We start from the raw sequence: 10,225 nt of genomic DNA, 5'->3' as shown, positions 1-10,225 counted from the left end.
ACCCTGTGAGCTAGCTAGGGAAGGCCTTTTTTATCCCTATTTGATTGGTGATAAAACAGGCACAAAGAAGGAAAGTGATTCATTTGCTCAGAGCCTCCTGATTTATCCTGAGATTATTCTCATGAATGCCCCATGCTGGTTCATCTGAGATAGGTGGTGGAGGAAAACTCTGTGTGTGTGTGTGTGTGTGTGTGTGTGTGTTGGGGGGTAATGGTGGTGGTGGTGGTGGTTAGAGAGCACTGGGGTGTGGAAAACAGCATGAAACCTGGTCACTGAAGCACATCCAGACCATCATAGAAGGGTAAAAACGCTTTGGCGATGGCATTAACCTGACTACTTATGGGGGAACAGTTCTTCATCTGTCTTGTTCTGGGTATGACTTATTAGAGAAGGCACTTGATCCCACAGTGACAGCATTGCAATTTAGGCTTTAGATATATTAGTGTTTCTTCTTTCTTCTTGTAATTCATGTCCAATGCCTTTATTTGGATTCTACCTTTTCCTGGGTGCATATCCATCCCCCCAAACAGTAAGCCTTTAAAATCAAGCACTTTGCATTAAATCCACAAAGGATTTCCCCTGTTTCAGGCACATTAGACATTTCGCAGGGCACTTTTTTTTTTGCAGTTTGAGAATCTGGTCTGCTAGGATCTGACTGAGATATCAAGGGGCGCTGCACATACTCTCTCTAACTATGCAGCTAAGAAACTGCAGAACTTAATTGGTTTGCTGGAGCTTACCCACTCTCAGTGGAAAGCCAGTGTTCTTCCCTTCCAGGAAGCTGGCGGTTTGCGAAGTTAAACTTCAATCCATTCCCGGGTCATCCTCTGCAGGCGTCCCCCTCGCAGCCTTCAAGCTTCACTGCACGCGGTCTTTGGCTGCTCTGGGCTCGGAGCCGTCTTGATCTCTGACCATTCCTCAGACCCAAGGCGTCACGATCGCTTCAGAAGCAGGTCTTCACTAATCTGAGTCCATCGGAGAGAGCTGGTCGACCCGCTCGGGCTCAGGTCTTCCCTGGCAGCGCGGAGGTGTCCGCTCCTTCCTGCACAACTGCGGGGCTGCGGGGCGGAGGGAGGGGGGATCTGGACGGACTGCGCCACTTCTAGCCGCCCCAGCCCCTTCCCGAGCCTCCGTTTCCCCCTTTGTAAAGTGAGGGAGCAGGACTGCATGGCTTCCGAGGTCCCTCCCGGCAACAGAGCCAGGATTCTCTTGGCAGAGGGGTCGATGGCTCTTTTACCCAGGATCCTAGCCCTCAGAGGTCGTCCTTGAGGTTTAACCTCATGTGACAGATGGGGAAACTGAGGCACAGGGAGAGCAAGTGACTTAGGCTCGTCGTTCTGGAGCTGGGAGGGGCCTCGGAGGTGATCGGCTCCAGGGCTCTCATTTTACGGAGAGGGAAACGGAGGCGTGGTGATGGAGCGGACACCGGAGCCCAGGCCCCCGCCCCGTGCGGGAGCCTCGGGGAGAGACAACGCCTACGGGCGGCCCCCCTCGCTGGCCCGGGGCGTAGGTTCTCGGAACCCAGCCGCAGCGGGAGCCCGGCAAAGCAACCGGGAAAGGCGGGGAGGTGACGTGCGCGCGCGCGTACGTACGTGCCTGCGTGCGCGCGACGCTGGCTTCAGCTCCGACGGGGAGAGCGCCCGGCCCCGCCCCCTCGCCTCCGGATCCCGGAAAGACGTCGCCCCGCCCCTCGTGGCTGACGCTCGACAGGAGGCCGGTCACGTGGCAGCCGCAAAGCGACGCTTTGCGACCCCAATGACAGGCAAAATGTGCGACAGCGGCGGGGCCGGCCAACCAGGGGAGGCGGCGGCGGCGGCGGCGGCGGCCGGGGAGGCTGAGGCAGGAGCAGCTGAGGCAGCGGCGGGAACGGAGCCGGAGCCGGAGCCGGAGCCAGGCAGCTAGCGGAGCTAAGCCGGAGGACGGAGAGCCGGCGGCGGCGGCCAGAAAGGCGGCGGAGGAGCCGGAGCCGAGGCCGGGGCAGCGCCAGGGCCGCCGGGGAGGGGGCGCGGGGACGCCCGGCTTGCCTCAGCTTCGCGGCCCGCGGCGGGCCATGAGCTCCTAGGCCCCGGCCCCCTCCCGGAGGCCCCGGCCCCCTCCCGGAGACCCCGGCCCGAGCAGCCACAGCCCGAGCAGCCGCTGCAGCGGCAGCAGCCTGCGCCCAGGGCCGAGGGGCCCGAGAAGGCGGCCATGGCGTCCAACATGGACCGGGAGATGATCCTGGCCGACTTTCAGGTGACGGACCTGGACCCCCGCCCCTCGGCCCCCCTCCTCGTCCTCGAGTGCCCCCTTCCTCGGGTCCTCTGCCCCCTGTGGGCTCTCTCCCCTCCCCCTCCAGGCGCCTCTTGTGCCCCCTTCTGCTTCTGTCCATGCCCATGCCCTCCGGCCCAGTCTGCCCGGCCCCCCTCCCCTCTCGTTGTGGCGTCTGAGGGGGAACGTGCCCGTGTCCTGCGGTCCTCAGGGGGAGGGGGGAGGGAGGAGCGGGCCCCGAAGGTGGCCTGGGGGCCGCAGAGCTGGTCCTCTCGGGGTGGAGGGGCCGGACCGCTTCCAGATACCGAAGGTTCAGACGGGTGGTTGTCGTGCTTCCTTCCTCGATCCCTTCTTCACCCCCAGCCTCAGCCCTCCCTTTTGACCTCTCTTAGGAATTGCTAAGTTGCTTCTAGACGTCTTCTTGGTTGGTGCCCCTTTTCCAGGCATGTTTCCATGGGGAGCCCTCCCGTTTCTCTCCCTTTGTCTGGAAGTACTTTTCCAATCCTAAATACAGACAGTCAGGATGAACCTGCTCCGAGGTCTTAGTGCCATTGATATAACTCATCAAAGCCCTTTAAAAGCAGAAGCCGGCGTCCTCACCAGAGATAGGGAATTATTTTGGAAGCTGCTCCATGAAGCCTTGTGGACACCACTCTGTTTCTCAACACTTAGTGACCCTTTTCTTCCCCTTGACTACGTACCCTGGGACTCCTTCCCCGCCAGAAACTTTGTCCTTCCTGGTTATTATTCAAGGCCCTGCTCTTGAACTCTGGCTCAGGCTTCTTCTTGGATGGAATTTTAAAGGCCATATCTACACAGTAGTGATGTTTTTCCTCTTAAGGGCCTTCATATTTGCAAACGAGTGCTGATAATATTTTATTCTCTACTTAATATTTATTCTCTGACTAATATTTTGTGTTACACCATAAAGATAGCTTGGTTGAAAATTGTTAAAATAAAGCATTTCCTTTGTTTTTGGTAGTGTGTTTAAAGTCAGCTTAAATGTTGCTTTCCCAGATCATTCTGTCATAATTTCCTTCCCGCTCTGACACTCTCTCATTTAGCTTTTTATTTCTAGGGTAGGCAGTACTGTGAAAACTACACCCTGTATTTCTAGGCTTAGCCTCGAAATGGAATACTCTTATGGAATTGTTATAATCTTGGGGGAAACTATTCAGACAAAGAAATCTTAGTTTTGTCATTCAACTTTATGATCAATAACTTTTGTTTTATCCTACCAGACTTTTTCTTTCTCGTTTATTCATTCTCTGCTTTGTGATGAGTAAGACAGACAGAGGAAGAAAAGCCATGACACTTGTCTTGAATGAGTTTTCAACCTAAAAATGAAGGGATTCTATTTGTAAGGTTTTTCTAATAGCATTTGTCATTTTAGTGTGGAAATGAAGCTGTGTGGCAGTTGTATCAGGATGTTATAATAACTTTAGTTTTACTTCTTCTGAATGATAATTAATAATATTTCTCATCTTCTTGGTATTCATTAGTTTACAGGAGGCCATAAAATCCTGTATTTACATTGTCTCATTTGATCTTAACAAGAAGATTGAAGAAAGGATCAAGTATTATTATTCCCACTTTACAGATGAAGAAACTGAGATTTGCTCTGGTAGGAGACTTCCCTCCTAAGTGGTGAGGCTCAGACTTGCACTTAGTAATTCTGACTCTAAATCTGATATATTTTTTTACATACTATAATTAGCATTGGGAATACTGTGAAAAATAGTTGTTTGCTTCTTGGAAAAAGACAGAAAACTTCATCGTTCTGTATTGTGGCCATTTTCATAGTGTCAAGGGAACATTATTAGTGGAGAAAAGTTATTAAAAAACTGAAAGTACATTCAACATATAACCTTTTTTTAATGTTAGCAATTTTATATTCTCTTAATAAACTATCCATTACCAGAGTTAGGGAACTGGTTACTTCAAATCACAGTTTCTTTGGCCTTAGTTTTCTTTTTTTTTTTAGTAGTTGAATAGTTTTCCTATTTTAATATTGTATAAAGCCTTTGAGAGAAAACACTGAGATTAGTTAGCTGCCAGTCCTGTTTTAAGAAATACTACTCTAGTTTTTTATAGGGTTTATAGACCATGACAGGTCATCTACTTTGGCTCTTTCTTTGTTGGGCAGTCTTGGCCAAATGAACCACCTTCCCATTCCACAGTGATCATAAATGAATTCATTCCACTTGCACGGTAAGGCAATTGTAAGAACTAACATTCGCTTTTAGAGTTGAGGACTTCCTTTTAAGAGAGGAGCTTGGAAAATATTAGAAGTGTTTAAATTCAAATCACGTTTATTATAAACACCAAATTTTGTTGTTTGTTGTTCGATGGGGTACAACAAAATGCAGTTTCTGTTTATGGGGAATCTTGTGGTTTAATTTCAGGTTCATTTACTACAGTCTCAATCCAGAATGTGAGCTCAGTGAGTTGGAAGGAAAATATCCAGCTTGGCATTTACCTGATATAATCAGGACTTTGTCAGGCTGTGTGAGTGAAATCTTTTAAAATAACAGATATCTTTGATTTACTCTTTGTGGGTGCATTCTCCATGGAAGCCAGTTACCATGTACCTGCCATGGCTGAGCAGTTCTTCACCCTTAGCTAATCAGGTGTGTTCCTCGACAGACTCAGCTGGACTGGTCTGGCTAGTTTGTGCTTGTGCTTTGTTGGCAGAATCTTAGTAGCAGTAGTAGTAGCAGTAACAGCAGCAGCAGATGATGATGATCCAGTGGATCCAAAGTGAGACAGTGGATGCAAAGCAGTTTGCAAACCTTAAGGCACTACTGAAATGTGACTTGCAGTTTGTAAAGTGCTTTACATCCATTGTCTCACTTTTGATCAGCTGTACCTTGAAGTTAAAGCAAAGCATTAGTGAAATCCTCATAATAAAGGAAAAATATCAAAAATTGTTTTAAGAAGCTGGCAAAATCTTGAATGGAAAGATTGCCAACAAGTATTCCTTTTAACGTGTTATTTCAAATTCTGCTGTAAGCTCAGTGCAGTTTCAGTGTAACTAGAATTTGAAAAATTTTTCCAGGAATCAGCTTGGAGTCAGTAGTGTTAGTATAGTATATTTCTGGTAAAGAATTAAATAAATACAGTGGTGTATTTTTAGGTCTGACAGTTAGGAGCCAGGACAGGGTAGAAAAGGTATTTCTTAGGTTTAAGAGTCCAGGCAAACATGAATGAGTCATAGGGTTTTTTCCTTAATATTTTTCTCTAACAAAGAGATGGATTCAACTGAAATCTCTGACTTTTGTTTGTTTTTCCTTGATGATGTTGAAATGTAGAATAAAGATGATCAGCAAATCAAAACATTCTGAGCTGTATATCTCTTCATCTGAGAATGGGAAGGGTAGGGGTGACTAGGGTTAGGGCGGGCGAGAGACTGGGCTTGGGATTTGATTGGTATAGGGAGCTTCTCGATGAGGAAACTTTCTCTGAAAGTTTCAGGTCAGCACTTTCTCTGAAACTTCTAGTCTTAGGGAATCATCTAAGTTGTGAGAATTTAGATGAGTCATCTAGGGTCACAGCCAGGGTGGGTCACAGGAGGATGTCTCTTATGGTCTGAGAGTAGTAGCATAAAGACAGCTTTAAAGTTCTCAATGACTCGTTCCCTCGTTTGCTTATTAAAATAATGAGGTTAATGACAGATGAATTTTCTTACACTACCCTTCCCAGAGGGATTTTTAGATGAACCATCATTGGGAGTGGATGAGATCTTTCTTTGGGAACATTACAAGTAGTTTTGCTTTTTAGATGGAGTCCCATGCATACATTCTGCATTTTAGGGATAACTGTTTCACTCTTCCCTTCTCTGTGCTTCTTAGCCATTAAGAAGGGACAAAGAAAAGAAGAGACCACTCACGTGAAGTAAGAGAAGAATTTTCACCAGCAATGACATTTTCCTCTAGACTGTCTCCCAAGAAGGAAGTCTTGATTGCTCCATTGAAAATTGGCCTTTTCTACCACTAGTTTATGGTGGCCCCACATCTGAGTTTTTTTCTGTGTGCCCATTGAGGCAGCCTTTTCAGCTGCTCCTCACAAAGGTTCAGATGTTGGGTTGGTCTGCATACTGCCCTTGGGACCAAGCCAAAACAGGAAGCATGCTTCTCTGTTAGTTTTACTTTGGATAACTTCTCATATGTGAGGATCTCCTCATGTCTCTGTTGAAGTTTCCATCATCAAGGGAGTTCTTTTTTGAAGGGTGAGCTGACTTTTCTGTGATGCTAAGGCTCATTCCTCATCTGCTCATTAATTATATTTTATTCTTTCTTGTTCATTCTCTGAGTCCATTCAGCCCCTTCTTGCCTGGTGTCTTTGTATAGGCCTTCCTCCAGCTTGGTCATCTAGCAGAATCCTCTCCTTTTCTGGAAGAAGAACCTGAGGGCCAGAGAGGTTAAGCAGGTTATCCAGAGTCACATAGATAGCGAGTAGTGAACTCAGATCTGCTGATTCCAAATCCAGTATTCTTTCTACCTTCCTCCTGCGGCTTGTCTCCAAGGCTCAGCTCCATGGAACCTTTCTCGATGCCCCCTCCCCCCAGCTAAAAGTGTTCTCTCTTTTCCTAACTTACTAAGAATACTTTGAATCTTCTCCTTGTCCCATCATACCTCTTCTTCTTGTGGAATATGTAGCAGTAACAGATCTACAGCTTGAGGTCTGTGTCCATATCCATGACCTCTTGTCACAAGATGTAAAGCAAGGCCTTCAGTGTGTCAGGTAGAGCTATGAGTAATTTAAGACATACCTGGACGAAAAGTGAATGAGAAGAGGAGGCTTTTGATCCCCTTTGATGGGGAGGAGCTAGATCCATGGGATCACAGTCATCTGACCTTAGTTGGTATGGGGGGTGGGGAGAAATACATATGTTAACAGAAAAAAATTAGAGCCACCCTCTGACATAGGTAGGTGTGTTCCTTGGACACTTACTGGCGTTATGATCCTGGGGAAGGTGCTTTGCCTTTCTAAATCTCACTTTTTCTCCTTTGCAAAATGAAAATAATCCTAGTACCCACCTGCTGTGGTTGTTGGGAGGGTGAGAGGAATGGAAAGTGCTCAGCACACCTGGAAGGGCTGTGTAGGTGCCAGTAAATGTTATTTATGATTTATGTTCTTGTACTACTTTACTGATATATCATGCACATCATAAAACATGCACAAAAGTAGAATTAAAAAGGATGACATGAAATGAATATTAAAAATGTGAAAAACATTTTTAGTACAGAAGACCTTTTTTGCTCAGGCCAGGGGAAAGAATTAGGTGTTTGCATTGCTACTGATAGACCTGCTAGGGGGTGCCATAGTGCACAGAACCTTGGACCTGGAATTAGGGAGACTCATCTTCCTGAGTTCAAATGTGACCTTAAACACTTGCTAGCTGTGTGACCCTGGCTGAGTCACTTAACCCTTAATTTGCCTTAGTTACCTCTCTAGCGTCTCTGACAAAAACAACCCCAGTGGGGTCAGTAAGAGTTGAACTGGACTGAACAACAGGGCATTGCCAGTTTTGGGTACATGCCCAAGGTCCTGGTATGGAATTTGTGGCAATAATAACAGAATTGGCTCTTAGAGAGGCAAACTAGTACCAAGTTGTTACATACTCAGTTTTCCTTGAAACTACTTTGTATTTTTAGTGAAAGGGGGAAGAAAGCTTGCTTAGTGATCAGCTGGAGATAATATAAACAAAAAATATCCTTCCAAAAGAGTAATTTTGAGGAAATGAAATGTTTGTTTAGACTCATTTCCAACTTCCCTCCTCTGCCCTAATGTCATTGGGGAATAAGGGTAGAGGGAGGTGATAGCAGGCACCACGATTCAGAGTTGAAAGGGACCTGAGGGGCCTTGGAGTTCAGTCCCTTTATATTCCAGATGAGGAAATTAGGACACAGATTGGGGAAGTGATTTTCCTGAGGCTACTCAGGGAATAACAGCTGTGCTTTGAACTCAGGTCCCTGGACTCCAAACGCATGACTTTTTCCTTTCTATCACACTGCTTCTCAATAATAAAGATACTAAAATGAAGATAACCCCAGAATTTGTCATGATAGCATACAGATTTCCATTTAGAGAGTTGTTTTCATGAAGGTCAAATTTTAATAGTTTATCAGTTTACTCAAAAAAAGTCAGTTATATTCTTAGAATAAGTATCTTTAAAAAACCATCAACTATTCCTATTCTCAGATAAAGGTGGAAGTTCTTTCTCCAAGGGGCTTCCATCTACCAAATCTGAGTAATTGAAGGTCAGTGGTATTGGCATAACAGTGCTAGTGGCTTTTTTTCCTTTTACCAATATTTTAACAAAATGGGAGACTTTTTTAATACACAAAAGGTGTATTAAGCAAAAAGAACAGGCAAAATAGGTGATGTCTCTTTTCATCGTATCTCGATGCAACATGTTCTCCCAGCCAATTTTTTTTTAAGCTGACTTTGTTTTGCCGCTAGAACAGCATGTGCTAATCATAATGTTGAAAAATGTAGGCTGGCTGGCTCACTTTAAAGATTAGAAAGATACTGAGTAGGTTATTCATTTGCCCATTTACATATTCATGGTCAATACAGTAACATCAAAGTGTATATTATACTGATATGATATGTGTTTTTAGTGTTGAAGAACTTTGATAGATCAGAAATCTCTGCTAGGGCTAAATAAATGTGCCAAGGTAAGATTATTAATATTCCAAGATACAACTCCATCTTTTCCTGGCAGTGCCTACTGGAAGTATTTTGATTTTCTTTTTAATACAATCAACACAGATATCTTTTTGTGTACTGATCACTATACCATAGAGCCTGGCAGTTGCCCAGGATAGGTTGTAGAGGTCCGTTGGCTCAATAAAGCTAAAAGTTGTCCCGTGGGATGAGAGGATCATGAATATTTGAAACCTGGAATCCTGAGTTGAGAAGGCTGGAAGTGTCTGAGAAGATGGAGGCGTGGTGACAGGTCTCTTTTTATTGCTTATAGGCAAACTTCAGACCTGGCTGTTGTGTCTTGTGTTTAGAAAGTGTCAGTACCTCTGGTGTATATTTAATTCTGGTTTCTCCCCACTCCTTTGTTAGCTATCACCAAAATATTTCTATTCTGACCTTGTTGAAATCATAATAGGGATGAAGCATGAAAAAACAGGAGCAATCAGTGAACAAGCATTTACTAGGTGCTTACTATATACCAGGCACTCCAGTAAGCACTGAAGCTACAAAGTAAGGTGTTTTCCGTAAGGAGTTTGCTTTCAAACAGAGGAAACTATAGGTAATTATCTAGGTATACACAAGCTATATGCAGAATAGTTAAGGTTAATCTGAAAGGGGAAGGCATTAGCAGCTGGGGATGGGAGTGGGATTGGTGATTGTGAGGGAGGGCAGGATAGGAAAGACCTACAGAAGATGAGGCCCAAGAAACTGGAAGGCAAATGTGAGGGGGCAGAGTATTCCAGGGGTGGGGGATAGCCAGTAGAGTCACAGAGATGAAAGATGGAGTGTCTGTCACTGCTATGTTTCAGAACCTACAAGCAGGACAGCGTAGCTGGATAGTAGAGATTGTGGAGTGGGGAGTGAGGTAGAGGAAGACTGGCAAGGTAGCAAAGGGCCAGCTGGTGAAGGGCTTTATATTTTATTCCTGGATTTGATAAGAAGCACAGGGGCTCATGGAGCAGGAAAGTGACGTGTATTCGTCCTTCGTTGCCGAAGAAGACCATGCCATCAGAGAAATGATGACGTGACTTGCACTTGACTTTGTTTTGAGTGAGGGAAGGCTGTGCAGGTCACCAGCTTCACTTCTCTTCCAGAGCCATCTGAATCCAGTGACCAGATATTCATCAGATTGACTGGAGATGACCCAGGATGAGGCAGTTGGAGTTAAATGACTTACCCAAGGTCACACAGCTAGTGAGTGTCAAGTGTCTGAGGTGAGATTTGAACTCAGGTCCTCCTGACTCCTTCACTGGTGCTGTATCCACTG

General features: G+C 45.5%; 1 protein-coding gene across 2 annotated transcripts in view; it reads left to right on the top strand.

Moving 5' to 3' along the window:
- Nucleotides 1-1,769: 1,769 nt before the first annotated feature.
- The window catches only part of FAF1 (Fas associated factor 1), a 466,037-nt gene continuing 457,581 nt past the window's right edge, over nt 1,770-10,225 (top strand). The window contains exon 1 of one of the 2 annotated variants that reach the window (XM_072649394.1): nt 1,770-2,232. In XM_072649394.1, coding sequence (XP_072505495.1) covers nt 2,188-2,232 — 45 coding nt within the window. In that variant the 5' untranslated portion in view covers nt 1,770-2,187. The remainder of the gene's footprint in view (nt 2,233-10,225) is intronic. The other variant, XM_072649398.1, reaches the window with a different exon arrangement.

The sequence above is a fragment of the Notamacropus eugenii genome, chromosome 2 (genome assembly GCF_028372415.1).
Source record: "Notamacropus eugenii isolate mMacEug1 chromosome 2, mMacEug1.pri_v2, whole genome shotgun sequence".
Lineage (NCBI taxonomy): Eukaryota > Metazoa > Chordata > Mammalia > Diprotodontia > Macropodidae > Notamacropus > Notamacropus eugenii.
This window is presented reverse-complemented; position numbering and strand designations above follow the sequence as displayed.